Below are 19,583 nucleotides of genomic sequence, written 5' to 3'. Positions count from 1 at the left end.
TGGTTAGAAACTGCCTCAGACTATTTAAGTTTGAAATGAAATAATCCATTGAACCATCTCATTTAGCACATGATAAGCACATAACTGTTAGTTGAGGTGTTATTTTCCTTTTGTAAGTGAGGAAGCTAGAGTTTCATTGTGTTATTTTGCTTTTGTAAGTGAGGGAGCTAGAGTTTCCTGAGAGTGTAATGACTGAATGGTCAGTGACTCGGTGGGCATGGAACTCCGAGTTCTCTGATGCCTTACGTTTTCCTGTTGCAGAATGCCTCACTGTGAGGCACACCACACAGCATGCCACGCCATGTGCTCTGCACGGCCCCGCTTGCCCTGTCATGTCATGTGTGAGGGCTCTGCAGCTCACCACAACATAGTACGTGGCACCACACCACACCACAGCATGCCATAGCATGCTTCATACCACACCATGCCACATGACACGCCGTGTTACCTTTCTGGCAGAATCATCCCTCAGTCATCCTCACGTGTCCTTCCTTACGTACCTCCCAAAGCGTATCACTTTACGTGGCATTGTGTTAGATCCCCGTGACGGATGATCAAGTCTCAACACTGGCGCAAAACCCAAGTCTTTCAGCAGAGGATGCACACCTCTGGCACAGCTTTGTCCACCAAAGGAAGGAGATCTTTCTTTTTGTCAAGACACGCTATGGGCTGGTGGCAGCTCTACAGTGGTGGTCCTGTGCTATGTGGCCATAGATTTTCCTTTATAAAACACATTCTAATAAGAAATCCTAACTCTAGTTTCTGTTTCATCTTGTGGGTTATTCCAGATTGAGGTAAATCCCCTTTCTAGGGTCTTCTTCAGTCTGTTCTGATAGATGCAGGTCTTAGGCAATTACTGTGAAGGGTCTTTGCATCTGGCTGTAATATCTTTCAAATTTGTAAAATATATACCCGTTGCTGTGGCTAGAAAGTGCATTTGGAATTAGGCATTTATTTAGAAAAAAACAACAACAGCTATGTTCACACCTGTTTAGTTGGCCACATATGCAACATGAGATAATAGTATGTGCCAGCAACTATACAATTTTGTGAATAAAAATGGGAAGTTTAAGTCAAAGGAAAAAAAATTGGGAGAGGAAAGAGTCTCACTGCCCCTCACTTTTCGTACCAGCTAGTAATCAGATCCAGGTCAGATTTTGAACCATGACAAACTAAACAGTATGACGAGTGTGGAAACATATTCACTGACTCTTTTCATAAGTACTTGCCTAACAAAACCTATGTGCCAGCAAGGGTGCTCAGCTGAGGGAACTAGTGGGACACGAGGTGCAATCCATTCTCTCAGGAGCTCAAAGTGCGAGGGGGGAAAACAAATGTGAAAGAGAGAATGAGGAGTTCTAGCCTGAGCCATGGGACGCAGAGGGGACATGTCTGTCTTCAAATCTTAGAATGCTCGTCATGTGGAAGAGGAGACTGGATTGGGGACTTCCCTCATAGTTGAGGGATTACTATCATCCCTCATTGCTTTCTTTTTCTTGGTTTTTAAATAGCAATACATGCATTTGGTTGAAAAGAAAAAATATTTTAAAAAATAAGTACACTACAAAAAGTCTCTTTTATATTTTTTTTTTTTACTCTTTATCCCATCCCACCCTCATGGATAATAATTAGTTTATTGGGTATTCTACCAGTGTTTCTTTATTCACATATGAACAAGTGCAAACAAATATTCTCATTTCCTTCCTTTTCTGGCATGAGAGCTAGCATTCTGTGTATCTGCTTCTGTATAGCTGTATCTATCTCTATAACACATGTTCTGCATCTTATTTATCCACTAAACAATATTTATCTAGAAATCTTTCCATATCAGTATCACATGGAGATGGTCTTCATTCTACTGTAGAATTACACAGTATTCTATGGTAGAAGTCCATCATTTGTTTAACCAAGCCCTGATAATGGACATTTGAGTTTGTTTTAATTTTTGTTATTTCAGACTATACTGTGATGAATGTTTGTTTACATCCAGTTTGAAAATGTGCAAGTATATCTATACAATAATTTCTCTAAGTAAAATTGCTGTTTCAAAGTGTAAATGCACTGACAAATTGCCCACCTTAAGGGTTATGTCATATTCCACTTCTGCCAGACCCCCTTGGTACCTGAGTGCCCCTTTCTCCCTAGCCTCACCAAAGAGTGTATCGCCAACCTTTGTTGAATTTTTCACAACTGGTAATGGAGAAATGTCATTGTAAGCTTGTTTTAATATGAATTTTTATATTCTGGGGTCATTTATATTGTTTTTTTCTATGCATAGTGTTTATTCTTCATTCATTTTCTTAAAAAAATGAATTGAGGGTCTTTTCTTCTTGATTTCTAGGAACTCTTTATACATTAGGGAGATTAGCCCTTTATGTGTGGTGTTGTTTTTTAATAATTTGAGGTGCCTGTTTCCAGCTGTAGACTTCAAAGACAAACATGGGACTAAAGGCTGGAAACAACAGTAAGGCGTGTTTAAGTTCCATCTTGAAAATGATCATGAGCCCTTAAGATGTGATTCTCAGTGCTTTGATGTTACTGTCTCATTTAGTCCTCACAATAACCCTATAAGGTGATGATCATCATTAGCAGATGAAACTGAAGCACAAGGTATTAGGAAATCTGTCCATGGTCACACAGCTAGTAAATGGTGGAGTCAGGATTCAAAGTCATGTATTCGACTCCACAGCCTAGACTCTTAACTATGACACTTACTAGTAATTAGGTTTGCATAGCAGTATTTCCACCAATGGAAATATTCAAACCAAGGTTGGAAGATGGTCAATCCTGAGCTTTGTGGATGAGATCATAGGATGGAAAGAGAATTGGATTAGACAACTTTGAAGAACCCTTCCAAGGTTTCTGTATTTTCTTCTGAAAATGCTATGCCTGACAAGAAAGATGAATTAGGATATGCCATGTGAGGGCTCTACGTGGGATGTCCCTGCTCTGATTATGATCCTCCAAGAGACCCTGCCACCCATCAGCATGAGTGCCACAGGCAGCCAGGGGCACCTGAACTTCCAGTTATGAATAGTGGCTTCAGTGAATGAATGTTCATGACACACTTGGTTACTGAGCCTACATTAATATGGGAATGTCCTTCGTTTTGGTGCTTTGCACACGGTGAATGTTCAGTAATGTTACTAAGCACAAGCTACGTGCAAGCACAGTGCCAGAGACTCGGGGAGATGAAGAAGCAAAGACATGGCTGTCCACCAGTGTACAGAAAACAGATAGCAGGTGACAAAGGCAGAAGACCTCATGAGCCCCAAACGAATGGCCGCAGCCCTTGGAGAGTGGAGAGGAGGGAGACAGCATTGAGGAGCAGGCTGTGGGGGGAGACTCCCTAGAGAAGGTGAGACGTCACCAGAAACTTTATATGGATTTGGGAGAAGCGAAAGAGCCTCTCAGTGGAGGGGGAGGGCTTGAGTAAAAGCATAGAAGTTGAAAATCTCATGCCTGTGGGTTTGAACTGGGCATTTCTTGAGCAGGCTCAGACTTAAAATTATAAAGGTAGATGGGGACCTCATTGATGAGGATCCTGAATTCCAAGCCAACAGGTGGACGAAGATGTCCACTAAAGACTCTGGAATGGAGAAGTGACACAGTGCAGCTGGTGTTTCAGGGAAAGCAGTACGTCCAGCATGTGCAGGGCGGCGCATGGGAGAGGTGAGGCTGAGAGCTGGAGAACACAGGAAACTATCACCGTTATTTCAGCAGGAGATGATAAGGGTCTAGCTGGGAAGAAAGGGGAAATGTGCATATAAAAGAAATTGTGGGGATTAGCTAGATGATTCTACAGTAGGAGGAGGAAGCAAGAGAACCGTTAAAGCACCAACAGAAATTTTTAGTAAACATTTTTGCTCCTACTTGCGTACCTAGCACTGAGGGAAGTGTGACCAAAGACAAATTATTTTTTCCTTTGGAAATCAGAGAACAAAATTCTATCAACAAATGTAAGTAGGTTGGGGAAGCTTTTTCTTTTAAAGTAATTCTTTGTGGGGCAGAGGTCACTTAGAGCTTTGTATGGAAAGCATTGCGAGGAGAATGAATATAAATTAGGTGGGTGGCTTAGAGAGTGCAGATGGTTGCATAACTCTGGGGATGCACAAAAACTGCTGAATTGCACAGTTGGAGTGAATTTTATGGTTTGTGAATTATAAATCAATATAGGTGTTATTTTAAAAAAGCAGTGAGGCTCTCTGTCAAGTTTTAAGTCCCTTTTCTTAAGATCTAAGTAAATTTTAAATAAACATTTACCGATAGCCTCCCTCCCCAAAGAAGGCCGTAGAATCACATTCCCGCCCTTGGGCAGCAGGCGAAAAACAGCTCACACATCCAGGCTCGTCAGAGCTGCTGCTGCCGTTCTCTCCCAACGCTCTGCAGCCTCGTTCTCCCCAAGGCACTGCTGAGGACTGTTGGGGAAACCCAGACAGTGCTTTGCCTGCCAGGCCGTGTTTTTTCCTCTAGCAGAATTTTCTGTCAAAGTGAAAACTCTGTACTGCAAACCCTGGCTCTTCAGAAGGGAAAGAAAGCCCTGAAACTTGCTGACTCAGTTTTTATTAAACACCAGTTTGGCAGTCCCAAACAGCTAAATCTATCATTCTGGCAGGCAGGCTTTAAATAAGGCAGAGAATTGGAAAAAGACAGAGTAGTCACTCACGATCTTAAGCCCCCAAGCATGTCATCAGCGTTGGCTTAGAGTCTTTGGCTGGCGAATGCAGGCTCATTTTTTCTTTTTTATCTTATTAACTAATTACATAGATAAAATTGTAAAAAATGAGTGTACCTGGGTTTCTCAGTACCCATTTGTCATGTTAATTCACAGTCCACTTAATTTCAGAAGGAGGATGTTTTCTAGGAGACATAGAGGATCCTGGAGCCTCCCTGGCATATCCATTTATTCTAGGTGGCTCTGTTGTCAAATGTGTCACAGCCTCCACACTGTGCGGCTGCTGATTCCCTAGCACCCAGAAAGATGAGTGGGAGTTTCAGGGAAAGAGCCGCAGAGCCTAACCTCCGGGCAGGCTACTGCCATCCATCACACGGGCAGCCTGAGGGCAAACGATTCTGGGAACAGTGACTGCAGATGCACTCCCGGGTCTCGGGTTCTGGTCTTTAATTCTTGATTTTGAATGTGTATCTCTCTCTCCACTCCCACCATCATTCCAGTTTTGTTTTTTTTTTTAATTATGCTCCTCCTTTTAAAATATTTCTTAATGCAATGGGACCAGTGTCCCCTGTGCCTATTGGTATTGGCTCTATTCCTACAATAATTGGTGTTTTTGCTTTTTGTTTTTGTTTTTAATCCAGCAACTTCTCTACTGGAGCTTATCTACCTCTGTGCTCAGAAAACCTTTGGTATAATCTGTCTTCCATTCTGGCATCCTCTCTGCTTCCATTTCAGAGTAGTAAGAGGGCTTTATGGAGTTATAGGGGTGTCACCCTAAACCACGGGCCCTTATCTTTACCCTGAGGGGTCAGAATGAGCTCCATCCTCAAGGGAAAAGTTCTTCCATGGCATTGAACACTCTCATTTCTTTATTGTCTATTGTCTTGGTACGTTCAGGTTTTTATACTTGAGGCTGTCATCACCACTGTTGTGACAGGATCTGCGCCAGTAGCATTATTAGAAAGTATTTAACAACCGACTGCCTGCTCATGGAGTTCTGCAGACAGCATTGGCCTTGCACTCTGGGATGTTGGCATATAAGGCAGACCCCAGAGGGAAACATGAGTGCAGATTGGCTGTATTCAATTCTTTCTGGCCCCGACTAGCCTGACCGCATGTCCCTAGGGATAAGGTACCAAGCCAGTGGACAGGTGGTAATGTGTTGCAAATGGTGAGTGTCCTCCTTTCAAAGTAGAGGAAAAAATAAAATGCACAGCTCTCATTTATTGAGTGTGTACTACATGCCAGGCACAGAGCTAAGTGTATCATCTCACTTAATCCTCATAACAGCCCAATAAAGATGGGAACTATTATTGCCCCCATTTTAAAAATCAATAAACTGAGGCTCAGAGAGGCTAAGTTGCACAGAGTCTCACCACTGACAGCAGCAGAGTCTGAATGCAAACCTAAGCTGTTGGCTGCCAACTGAGTGAACTTGATTCTGAGGACCGTTCAGAATTAAGAACTAGAATTTTGGGATTGAAACTTTCCTTGGGGAAAGTAAAACCATATTCAGCAAATCATCTTTGTCATCTCATTCCTTCGTATTCCCAGAGAATTAAAGAAAACACCCACCCTTTACGAGGTTCCTGAATTTGTCTAGCTCATCGTGATCAGCATTTCTGAACTAGGGCACTGGGGGCTACAGAAGGCTGATTGTTATCAGCACAAATGATTGAATGGCAATAATTTGAGCTTATTTTCATCTTTCTTCCACTTAGCTTTTGATTAGAAATCATGACCAATGGATTCTTCCGTTTTGATTTTAAGAACTTTCCTGAAAAGTTACTTGTAAAATGAAAATTTGAAAAATCAATCCCATTTTAAATGCATCCAGGTCACTGAATTTGTGGTGCCCTCCTGTCCCATCACCCCGAGAGGGCTTCTGTGGGCCCGCCCGCTGTGTGTCGTCTCCCACAGGAATCGGGCGTCCAGGTGGCCAAAGAAATAGCCAGGGAGAAAGAGGTCAGATGTTCCAAGGAATCCTGGGGTACATAAAGAAAGCAGTAATTTCTGGTCTTGAGAAGGAAAGTGCTTTTATTTAGTGGATTTGTATTTAACAATGTAACAATATTGGTTCCTAGCTGGGGTGCCTGGCTCATGCTGTCTCTCTCAGGTCCCACATCTGCCAGCTCTGCAGGAAGAGCTGACAAGAATTAATTGGCTTTCCTGAGCCTGAGGCTCAGCTCGCTTGCCAGTTCCAACCATCCCACAGGAACCTGCAACTCACATAATTGACTGTCTCTGAGGGCTTTCTGTTTTCAGGAGTTCTAACAGATAGGCACCCTGTAATGTATGTACATTTTCAAATTCAATAAGTTGGAACCTTGACAATCGTTCAGGGTACTTAGGTCATTTTAAGAAAATGGGACATGGCCACATTCAAAGTATGTAGGTTATTTGTTGCTTTTATGAGTGTTCTGACATGGTCCCATTTAAATGTGTGATTTACCCAAGTGGCTTTGTTTCTCTTCCTTTCCATTTCATGCTGGGCTCTCTGAATAAGACACAGGTGGTAGGATAAGAATCTCAGAGGTGGAAATTCCTCCCAATTATTGATTTTGTTTATGTAAGGGCATCCAACATTTTGGCATCTCTGGGTCTCACTGGAAGAAGAGTTGTCTTGGGCCACACATTAAATACATTGCAACATGCAATCACAAAAATAATCTCATAATGTTTTAAGTAAATTTACGACTTTGTGTTGGGCGACATTCACAGCCATCCTGGGCTGCATGCTGCCACAAGCCACAGGTTGGACAACCCCGGTTTTATTGTCTCCTTTTTAGTGTAGATGTACTCTAGATTCTACTCCCTTAATAATTACCGTACATCTGGGGAGCTCCTATATGCTGTGGGACTACCTAGGGAAAATTATATTGATTCAGTTTTACAAATAAAGGAGTACAGGATGTTGTGTCTGACTAGAGTGGCAACCAATCAGTACAAAAATCATAGTAAGTTGGGAGGGACTTTTCACCAAATGCTGGTTTCTGCCTAGGCAGATGCTGGGCCCCCCTTTACCTGATTGCCCACTGGGGTCAGAGCACTCTTATTTCTGAGATGCAGCTCTATCCCTTTGTTGGGTAACTCAAATTCTAGACTGGTCTTTCACCTGATAGATTGAACACATTCTCTTTCCGACTTGTATCAATTAGTCCTAGTTCTCAGTAGCTGCATAGAATAAGTCAATTGATTGATCCATTGGTTCATTCATTCATTCATTCATGTTGTGTTGGGTGCCTACTGTACAGTAAAGTGTGCAAGCCATGAGCATCAAACTCCAGGAGCTGGCAGGTCAGTAGGCGATAACTTGGACATAGAGAAGTCGCATGTCACATGTGCCACATGAGCAGTATAATTATGTGCTGGAGGAAAGATGAGGGGGAACAATAGGAAGGGGTCAAGTCCTGACAGGTGTAGTCAACACATTCATTGTGGAGGAGGAGCATTCAAAGCTGCTTAACTTGAATGGCTTGAGGTTGAAAGTCAGAGGTTTGGGGGTGGAGATTGGAAGGACAAAGTGTTAGAGAAGTGATGGGGAGTGCATATGAGTCAGAGCTCAGAGTCTGAACTGGAGAGTGAAAGGGCTCAGAAAGCTGGTGGAGTGAGTGTGAGACGGTGAAGCGCAGCAGAGACAGAGTTGTGAGGCCAGATGGCATCCACTTTGTCTCAAATGCAAGGCTGCAGAGGTTAAGGATTATCTAGTGAAGCAGGGCAGAACCCTGCAGCCAGCTGCTGAGTTGTGTTTAGTGTGATAACTGGTATCAGCAGACCATGGGATGGAGGGCTGTGCACCATGCCAGATCCAGGTGCTAAGGGCCAGGAGCCCTGTGGTGGCCTCTGCAGTAGAAGAAGCATTGAGTGAGAGTCAGATGGTAATTACTGTCGCAGCCCTGACACCACCTGCTGCGCATTTCCCAGGAGAACACCCTCCTCCCCACCCCCACACCTCCAGACAATTTGTATCTGTGGGCAAACCCCTCCTTTCTTTCTGGTGAACAATTTCTTATTAACAGCTGGTAGTGGTTCCAGGTGATTGTGGTAGAGAATCCCAGGATGCACATGTCTGTAATGAAGTATCTCACGACTGATTTCTCTGCTCCAGTGAAGTCTGTAGGTAGGCTGAGCCCAAATAATGAAAGAAATTTTTAAAATTTTGTAGGATAAAGGTGTGGGTGCACACATGGATTTAAGTTCATTAGCTTTTTCTTTGGTAGTCTCCATATGGTAGGCAATAAGGCTCATCATTAATATTATTCCTTTTGCTGTTGAGCTTTTTTGGGGGGGGGTCTAAATTGAAAAGGGGCAGCCACATGCAAAGGAAGTACAATTAGAAGCTTTACTGAAATGTACAGGTTTGAAGTGGCTACAGATACAGGCCACTTGCTGAGTAAAGTGAGTGTCATTAGCAATTTAAGGGAATCTGCCAACCTGTCTTCTCACACAATCCTGTTACATGTGCTTAATTCTAAAATTTATACTTTTTAATTTCACAAATATTTATTGAGTTCCTACTATGTGCCAGGTCCCGTTCTAGGGGTTGAGCTATATTAACAAATGGCATAGTCAAAGATTCCCACTTTCATGGAGCATGCCTAGCAAGGGAAGACAATCAACACATAAGAAATTAACTAACCAACTAATTGATTGATTGATTATTTGGTGTATGAGGAAGAGACAAATGATATGGGGGGGAGACAAAGTAGAGAAGGGTAGCGGGAACAGGGTTACCGGGGAGTGGGGGAGGTGGGGCAGGTAGCAGTTTTGGATAGAGAGGGGTCATAGTCATCCTTTTGAAGGTGAGCTTGGAGCAAAGAGCTGGCAGTGAGAGGGTCGGCGTGCGGGAATCTGTGGGCAGAGAAGTCCGAGGAAAGAGAACAGCCAGGAAAAAGGGGCTGAGGCGGGAAAGCGCTAGAGTGGAGAAGAGGCTTTGTGCTTTTTTTGTTTCCCTTAGACAAACAGTGGTTTGTGCAACCAAGGAAAAAGCCAGGAAAATACAAAAGTTTATTTGTCATAATGCTAGATTCAACATTACTTTTTAAAAAAGAACTTCACAAATTGATTTTAAGAAGACTCAAAGGGTGTGGGAGGAGGTTTCCTGACACCTAGACTACTGGGGTTTGAGTCCTGGCTCTGCCTGTGAGCTCCTAGATGAGTTATTTAGCCTGTCTGTTCCTCAGTTTCCTCATCTGGAAATTCAAGCTAATGATAGTAGTGATCTCCTAAGATTGTTTTGGTGATTAAATGAATCAATATTACTAAAAAGCTTGGAACTATACCTGACACACAGCCAGCACTCAAATATGAGCTCTTACTATTGTGTTAACTGCTACTGGTACTTTGATGAGTTGGCGCCCTGTCTGGAATGTTCTTTGGGTGTGTCTTAAAGGCTGTGTGTGTAATTGTGTGTATGTGTATGTGTGAGAGGAGTTTGTATGTTCAGAGTGTGGGGCTCAATTTATAAAACAATTGTAAGAATTAGGCAAAATTCAACTATTTAGCATTTAGTAATGCCTCAATAAGCATTAGCTTTCTTTCTGACGACATTTTACAGGCAAGAAAAATAATGGAGGGTTTTCCTCTTCTGCCTGTTAGTGAACATTTGGCTGGCCTGTGAGTAGAATGAAGGCCAGGTGAAAACGCCCTATAGACTCAAACTTGGAAACTTCTTTTGCCCTTGGCACCACCAGTAGAACTAGGAAATTCCCAGTGGGCCCTTGTGAATATCACTGGAAGGCAGAGAATGGGCAGTAGATGAATGAATGAGAGTGAAACAAAATGAGGAGGAAACTGAAGAAACAGGGAAGAGCACCATTAAAGTGATAGTGCTTTGGGATGAGTCCACTGGAAAACCCGTAGTCCCTTTCTCTGAGGACCTTTAGAAAGAGAAGGGATGGCGTCCATCCAGGCGGAGCAGGTGTCCCTGGAGGAAAGGGCTGGACTAGAGGGTCTCCTGAGGCCTCTTCCAGCTCTGACAGTAGCCCCTCTCTCCCCAGTCCACTATCCTATTGCTGTTCTCACAGGCCTGAATTAGCCTACATTTCCAACTCTGCTTAGAGTCATGAGGATTTTAATGTATAAAGAGGGCTTCCGTTAAATAATGTTAAGACCAAGTTGTTGTGTAGTGAGGTAGGAGATGTTGAAAATCAACTTTCTAGTCCTCTGGGATCTGTCCCTAACTTCTCTGGCCACGGCGGCTGTGTGAGCCCCTGGAGTCTGCTGCCGGGCATGCACCCGGGCTGTGGTCTGTCAGGGAGACAAGGGGAATGACGTGCCGGCGCTGAGAGGGAACTCTGTGGTCTGGAGGAGAAAGGATGCTGTGTCTTCACAGGGCAGTGGTGGGGGGTGGGTTAGGCAGGAGAGAGGACGGAAGCCCAGCACCCACTCACTGTCTGTCCGTGTCTTGGTTCCTAGGGGTGGCAGATGTCTCCCATGCTATGGATCATCCCTGTTCAACGGCATCAAAAGATGGGGAAGGAGCATGTTACACGTCTCTGATTTCCGACGTCTGTTACCCACCTCAGGAGGATTCTACATATTTCACTGGAATTCTTCAGAAGGAAAATGGCCACATCACCGCATCAGAGAGTCCCGAGGAGCTGAGCACCCCCGGACCCTCCTTAGCAGACATGCCTGGGACAGAGCCTCACGGCTTATTTAGTTCTGATTCCGGAATAGAGATGACTCCTGCAGAGCCCACCGAAGTGAACAAGATCTTAGCGGACCCCCTGGACCAGATGAAAGCAGAAGCTTACAAATACATGGACATAACTGGGCCAGGAGAGGTGAACTCTCAGGAGCAACCTCACCCCAAGTTGCAAGAGAAAGACTTGGACTTTAAGAATATGGACACTGAAGTCTCAACCAAATCTGAAAAGGTCCATGAACCAGCCCCTGTGGAGGGAAAAATCCTCAAGGACCATTTATTTGAAGAATCAACCTTTGCTCCTTATATAGATGATCTCTCCGAAGAGCACCACAGGGCCTCCCTGGTCGCTGCCCCCGTCAAAATCACGCTGACAGAGACGGAGCCTCCTGTTGAAACTGCTACCCAAGAGGTGAGCCCTGAGAAGCAAGATACCTGTCTGAAACCGAGTCCTGACACAGTGCCCACTGTCACTGTCTCAGAGCCCGAAGATGACAGCCCGGGCTCCATCACTCCTCCATCTTCTGCGACAGGTAAGGAAACGGCTATTCCCTGTCTTGGGAAAAGCCAGCACATGGAAATCTGAATGTTAAGGAATCAGGATTTGCTTTCAAGTCTCATCTCAACTAATTTAATTAGCATGCAGCTTTTCTAGTCTTGTGCCCATTGTACAAAGGTTGAGATTTCGGATATTCCTTAAAGTCCTGCCAGATTTTGCTTTGTATAAAGTTTTCTCTTCTATTGAGGGGAAGGAGCGACACACTGGAAACACTAAAACCCTCACACGGGTCTACTGTTTGGAGCAGAGAGGGAGGCACCACCCACTTCTAGGGTGGCTTTCCTCCCGGGGCTCCTGGACGCACCTGGCCTGTGTCACCTTGGTCAGGACCTTTATCTTCCTGGCCTCAGACCCAAGTCTGCACACGGAAGGGAGAGGTGGGCCTCAGGGACTCTTGGAAGGTCATGGGCAGTGAGAGGCAGGCTGACAGAGGACTTCTCCTGCTCCCACCCTTCAGCCTCGGCACTGCCATTTTTATCTTGTAGTGTATTGAAGATCTGCCTACAATTTTATTTTTTAAACTAAATAATTTATTTAGATAGAATTTTTAAAATTCTAAAATTCAGTAAGTTGTAATTTTATTCAACTTGAATGTTCTGCTACTCTGACTCAAGGCAGGGTGTTAACCCACACTCTCAGTACATCCTCATACATACAGAGGGGGCTCCTCTACCTGGTGAAAGGCCAGAGTGGTAACAGGAGCTCTCCTGCCCCCTTTGTTCTGTGTGCATTTTTGTTCTGTGTGCATCTCCCATTTTGTGCGCATCTCTCATCCCATGTGCATCTCCACCCCATGTGCATCTCCATCCTGTGTGCATCTCCATCCTGTGTTCATCTCCACCCCCATGTACATCTTCCACCCCATGTACATCTTCATTCCATGTGCATCTCCATCCCTTGTACATCTCCATCTTGTGTGCATCTTTGTCCCGTGTGTATCTTCATCCTGTGTGCACATGAGGCATCAGGATGAAGAGGACAGTTTGAGGGCTTCGAATCTTCCCCTACCTGTAGTGACTGACATTCTGACTCTCCTGAAAAGTAATCTACAAACCTTTTGATTCATAGAAAGTGATTTTCAGCACCTCAGGTGAATGAGCTTTCACTGAATTCTTAAAACAGGTCTCAGACTGCAGGATTAGGAGTGATTACTCTAAACCCCGATGCTGCAGTAAGTCCAAGTGTTAAAACAGAGCGGACCTAATGGAAATACCTCCTGCCCTGGTTCCCTAAAGAGTTAGTTAGCATCACTTCCTCCCCATCCCCAGCCTTATCTCAGACTCGTTCAACTATGAAGCTCCAAGAGTCTCAGAGATGCACTGCACCAAGTCTCTGATTTTCAAATTTATTCACTTACTCAACAAACACTTTCTACATGTTCTTTTGGTCAGTCATTCTACGAAGTACTGGTGATAACAGGTTTTTACAAAACAAATATAAATGAGTCCCCACCCTGTAGTGGGCAATTGACCAGGAAAACAGTGAAACTCTGGTGTGATCTGTGTTCTGAGAGAGGGAAGCGTGGAGTGCTGAGGGGCATCAAAGTCCAGCAGCCTCCCCTCCCCCGCAGGTGAACTGAGAGACCTGAAGTGACCCTTAAAGGAGCAGGAGGAAATAACACAGGTAAAGGGGAGGGATGGCCTTCCAGTCTGAGAAGGTACAAGGACAGAAGGTGTGAGGGTACAGTGAACTTATAAAATGTGAGTCAAGATTGGATTGTGATGACAAATAAGGGACTGGATTCACCGGAGCTGAGGCCTCCGGTGAATTAGATATGACTCATCCTGGTCCACAGCATGGGGTAGGGACATAGCTGAGTCTCAAAGCCTCCCTGTGCTCTTTCTGGCAATGCAACTATCTCTGTCATTCTGGGACGCTGTGAAGATGTAAGCTACATTATCAGCTGTGCTTCACAGAGCTCCAGGACTGCCTGGTGGTCAGTCCAGAGAACTTCAGCCAGTCTTTAGGAAGAGTGGAATGCATCAGCATATAGAAGTCCACTTATGTGGCACATGCTTCTTGTAAAAATTATAGTTTACAAAATTGATAAGAAAGACTTGATATAGGGTTCATTAATTATTGTTAGGGTATTTCTATTTTTTAAATAGCCATGACCCATTGGGGTTCTGGAGCAACTCCAAGAGAAAACAAAGACAGATCTGACTCATGTAACCTTGGAGTTTTATGATCTTGAGTTGCCCACTTCACAGCATGGAGTTAGGGCAATGGATTTCTCTGTAGTTGCTCCAAATAAGCATTCTAAGCAAGGTTTGTTCAAGAAGGAGCATGTCCCTTGTCCCGTTACTCAGCTCCTCTCTCCACCCATTCTCCACATCATAATACCTGAGTCATAAAATAACAAGTAAGAATAAAATTAACAGAAGAGACAAAGGAATCAGCTAGTCTCTGAGGCCTTTCTCCTTATTCTTTTTATTTCAAAAGTTTAACCTAACCCCCTTCCCAGCGTGTGTGACCCTGGTTTCATATGACACGCTGCCCATAAACACTGGAAAATTTGGGCTTCATTACCTCCCTGGGGTCTTGGGTCACTCTGCCATTTCCAGTGCCAACAGATAAGACAAACACCAAGAATTACATAAAACCGTATAGACAAGCCGAGGGAAAGGAAAACATTCTAAACAAAAGGAATTCTGTTTATCATCATTTGATAAATAAGGAAATTATCAGTTCTGGGGAATACTTCTAATTACATGAATTATGAATGAGGAGAAATTCTAGTTTAGAGCAGTGTTAGCTACAGACCCTGAAGCTTAAGCAGGGAGTCCAGTCTATTTTCTTTTAAGTCCAATAGATTACTTCATTTTGTAACTTCCTACAACATACTTAACTGTTTTTATCTCGTTAAGTAATATATCCTGAAGTAGAGAGGTAAAAATTCTTACCTATCAGATATTGAAAGTATCTTCTCAGTAAAGACCAGTCAAGGGAACAGGTGAAGCATTTTAGAGAAATGGGCATTGTCCTGATGCCCCAGACCACGGACCCATCGGCACCGTGTGGCTTCCGACACCAGCGCGGCACCCAGAAGGTGCCAGGGCGGTCACGGGCGTTCTTTCAGGTGCTGGCCTCAGAATGGCCAGTGACTGAGTGATCATTATTAAGCCACCCAGCTTCCCTTAAAAAGAAAAAAGCAATAAAAAGTAAGTCAGTTTTAATCTTAACTCTTTGAAAACTACTGTTGCTATTTCCTTGCATTGGTGAGGTCTGTGATTCTCCTACTCATTTTCAAAATTCATTCTTTTATTAAAAAGTAGTTGTTGTGTGACTTTTCTATGTCAGACATCTGTGGGGCACCAGAGACATCGCAGTACAAGATTTATAAAGTCCCTGCCCTCATGGAGTTTACCTGCTAGTGAGAGGAGACAATTAAAAAAAAAACATAAATGAGTAGTGTCATTTCATAAAGCGTGAGTGCTATAAAGGGTGACAGAGTGTTGGGTGTGGGGGGATTGGGGCGGCTTCTCTGAGGATGTGACATGTGATCTGAGATCTCGATGAGGAGAAGGACCCTCACGATTCAAAGAGAGCAGCTCAGGTATGAAGGCTAGCAAATGCACAGGCCTAGGAATGTTGAAGAAGTAGGCGTTCGGTCAGTCCTAGCAGTTTAGATGGTCAGACAGAAGCTTCCAACATGAGAAACTTGGAAGAATATGAGCCATGGGAGGGGAAGATATCCAAGATAAGAATTTCTTCCCCTGTCTCATCAATACAGCTCACTCTTCTGACATCCATGTTTCTGGGTATGGAATTCCTGTTCAGTCTACTCACCCAGGTTCACCATTTCTGAGTGACCTCCGACACCCCATTTTTCTCACCCACCACACGAGTCAGACCCTAAATCTGTGGTTTTTCTCCCTTCAGTGTCTCTTGAATTGTCCTCTCTTTCTACCCCTATGACCACCACAACTCACCGGGTGATCATAACTCCTCCTCTCAATGATTACAGCAGCCTCTTAATGGGTTGGAACCCCAAAGTGACCTGAGAGTTAGCAGTGAAACTTAGGCAAGCGGAACGGAATCCAGATTGAAGAGGCACACTCATTCAGATTCAGCTAAATCCCCAAATCTCAGATGTTTAACATAAATAAAGTTCTCACTCATACTACATTCCAATACAGGTCAGGTGGCTTTGTTGAGATATAATCCACATACCATACAATTTGTCCATTTACATTTTAATGGCTTTTAGTGGAATATGTGTATCTATCACCACAACAAATTTTAGAGTACTTTCATTACCCCCACCCACAAAAAAAATCCATTACCCCTTAGCCATCATTCCCAAGTAGCCCCTGCTCACAGAATGGCCAGAGACCACAATCTAGGATATTCTGAAGTAAGGCCCTCTGTATGGCAAGGGAAGACCGAGTTCCTGAAAGCTGTTGTCATGGTGATCCCAGGTAGGCTCTTCGAAGGGACAGAAATACCAGCGAGATTGCCAGTCATGTTTTCAGATTATCGGGCAGAAGGCAGGCATTCACAGAGGGGGCTGGGGGGGAATCTCAGGTTCTGTTCTTCCTGAGAGGAGCTGAAGCGAGGGCAGAGAGGAGCAGCAGGCCGCCCCACTAGAGGGACTGGGCGCTGCGGCGATCCACACAGACAGCTTGGTGGAACGGGCAAAGACCCTCTTATGTGGCTCCACCTAGTTACACTTCCTGCTGAAAATGAGTAAGATTATTGTTTCTAATGGGAAATCACATTGTACATAGGGATCCACATCGACTTTCTTTGTCTTATCAAAGGAGGGAACAAGAGCAGCAATGGATAAGTGATAATGGTTGATCTCCAGATTTGTTGATATTGGTGGGCCAAACTGGAGAGTTATATCCACTAGATTATCTGATGAAATCTGTGACATTTGAAAACTTCCCTGGGAGAATACGTTAGAAATTAAAAACAATGACTTCTAGAGTCTGGGCCATGTTGAAACAAACAAAAAAACCAAGGTGCTGCTGTTGCTAAGAAATTGCTGGGTCATTTTTTAAAGAGCTATATTAAGATAGATAGGTGTGTGAAACTGATTAATTGGGCCATAATAGTAATTAGCCTTTTAGTTGAGGTGGCCTGTCTTTCCAGCTTAGCCCTGGAAACAAGACTATTTTTGTGCTAATCATATGTGTTTCTTAAGCAACGAGAAAACATCTCTCCTAATGGAACTTTGTTTTATTTCTTGTCTCTCTGTCCATCTGTCTGTCCATGTGTGTGCGCCTCTCCCGCTCTCCTTCACTTTGTGGGACGACAGAACCATCTGCTGCAGAATCTCATGGGAAAAGCAGCATCTCGGAGGATGAGCTGATTGCTGCCATTAAAGAAGCAAAGGGCTTATCATATGAAACCGCCGAGAGCCCACGGCCAGCGGGCCAGGTGGCCCACAGGCCCGAGGCCAAGGCCAAGTCTGGGCTGCCCACTATCCCCAGCCCCCTGGACCACGAGGCCAGCAGTGCAGAGTCAGGGGACTCGGAAATAGAGCTGGTGTCCGAGGATCCACTGGCCGCGGAAGATGCACTGACCTCTGGCTACGTGACCTTCGGCCATGTGGGTGGCCCGCCACCTTCACCGGCCTCGCCTTCTATCCAGTACAGCATCCTGAGGGAGGAGCGCGAGGCTGAGCTGGACAGTGAGCTTATCATTGAGTCATGCGACGCGTCCTCGGCCTCGGAGGAGAGCCCCAAGCGGGAGCAGGACTCACCCCGGCTGAAGCCAGGTGCCCTGGATGCCATCCGGGAGGAGCCGGGTGCCCGAGTCGGTGAGCACGCACCCAGCCGGCGAGGCCTGGATGAGCCAGGCCCCTTTGTTAAGTTCCCCTCGGCTGTCCCCCAAACTGGCCAGGAGCTGCCCTCTGGAGACAGAAACCCAGAGCTGGAGGAGTCCCCAGTGCAGCAGAAACCTGCAGAAGCAGCGAGTTCCCAGGAGAGTCCCGTGGCCACAAGGAGCCCCGGTCCTGACATCGCACCCCCTCTGCTGTTTTTCAATAAGCAAAAAGGTAAAGTGCCGACTTTCATAATGGAAGCAGCTTGTCTGCCTAGTGTGCTCTCTCTGGGTGTTTGGGGTATTCAGCATGGGGTTGGTTCGGGCTCAGCCCTGTAGTCATGTCCTAGCCGGTCAAACAGTTGAGCAGAGAACCAGTCCAGCAGGAGGGGGAGGGGAAAAGAGAATTCAGATGTTGGTGGCAGAACCACTCCCTCCGAGCAGTGAGCAGCGTGGCATTGGGCTGGCAGAACCCACACATCCTCAATGATGAGAGTCCTCCATGCTCTGTTGAGTGGAGCCAGTGTGCTCTTCCTTTCCTTCCAGGGCTGAGTTTCCCCTTTTGGGAAGGGATAGGTGTACACACACACACACGCACACACACACACACACGCACGCATTCATCCCAGGTTCCTATACAGTTTCCTACCCCCTCAACAATGGGGAGTGACTGGAACCTTCCATTAGCACATCCAGTTTGCCAGCCAAGCTTTTCTTAAACGGGCCAGTGTGTCCTTACCACCATTCTTTCTCTTACTCGAAGAACAAGGGAGTCAGACCTTGGTAATGTTTTTGTGTCCCAGAGAGTCAGAAAAAACGGGGACCAAAGTTGGATTCAGAGTGTGTCTTGTCCCTAAGCAAGACCTAAGGTCACTATAAATAATTTTTAAAACTCACTTATAACTTAGAATGATTTTAATTTGGCCATTATATTTTCCCCTGAGAAATTGGGACGTCTACGATGCAGGAAAAGTGGAAGTCATTCTATTATCTTCCAGACATTGTATGTGGAGGGCATTCTCCTTCCAGAATCATGCACAACATCTGATTGTGTGATAGAATTCAGGAGAGGAATCCAAGAGTCAGGTCAGTGAATTAGGTCCTGGACAGTCTAGAGAATGGGGTATACTGAATGAAGGTAGAGGACCTCTCCCCAGCTTCTGAGTGGAGAACACCCAGGTAGAACTTTAAAGCAAACCCTAAAGCACAGCTTTTTTCAAGATCCCCTCCTACACATCTCCTCTGCTTTTTGTTTTTTAGAAGCATTCTGCCTTTTGGGGATAAATGATTTTGAGGGTGCACCCTCCTTCCTGTGTATACACTAACTTCAACGACATCAGTAGCAATTAAAGGGCTTCATGTAAAAATAGAGAGCAACATCTTGCTAGTTATAGATTTGAAACTGGCTTCTAAATTCTTTAAAATTAATATGTTGGGACAAGGAAACCTGGAAAAATATAATAAAGCAAACTCGGAGGAATGCAGTAAAACAATCACGCTAGGCCCTGGCTGGGTACTTCAGTTGGTTAGAGCATCATCCTGATATGCCAAGGTTTTGGGTTCCACCCCCCAGTCAGGGCACATGCAAGAACCAACCAATGTTTCTCTCTCTCTCTCTTCCATCCTTCTTTCTCTCTCTAAAAAAATAAATTAAGAAAAATCACCCTGTTGCATGGTTGCTGGTGGCTTAGTCACGTGGCATTGTGTGGGGTCCCATAATTGACTTCTGATTTCTCAAACATATCTTCCCTGTGAGTTCAAAGTATATTTAGTGTGGATAGGGAGGCTATTTGATGACAAATTTAACACAGGAAGTGTGTATTTGTTAGGTAGCTATTGAAACCAATTTGGACCCTGGCTGTGTGGCTCAGGTGGTTGGAGCATCATCCCCTAAATGAAAGGTTATGGCTTTGATTCCTGGTCAGGACACA

The 19,583-nt window shown here is 44.7% G+C and overlaps 1 protein-coding gene across 2 annotated transcripts in view; it reads left to right on the top strand.

Annotated features, from left to right (window-relative positions):
* The window catches only part of RTN1 (reticulon 1), a 166,872-nt gene that overhangs the window by 73,363 nt on the left and 73,926 nt on the right, over window positions 1-19,583 (top strand). For both annotated transcript variants that reach the window (XM_028508017.2, XM_036010565.1), the window contains exons 2-3: window positions 11,093-11,857; window positions 17,147-17,887. In XM_028508017.2, coding sequence (XP_028363818.1) covers window positions 11,093-11,857; window positions 17,147-17,887 — 1,506 coding nt within the window. The remainder of the gene's footprint in view (window positions 1-11,092; window positions 11,858-17,146; window positions 17,888-19,583) is intronic.

Source organism: Phyllostomus discolor, chromosome 1 (genome assembly GCF_004126475.2).
Source record: "Phyllostomus discolor isolate MPI-MPIP mPhyDis1 chromosome 1, mPhyDis1.pri.v3, whole genome shotgun sequence".
Classification (NCBI taxonomy): domain Eukaryota; kingdom Metazoa; phylum Chordata; class Mammalia; order Chiroptera; family Phyllostomidae; genus Phyllostomus; species Phyllostomus discolor.
This window is presented reverse-complemented; position numbering and strand designations above follow the sequence as displayed.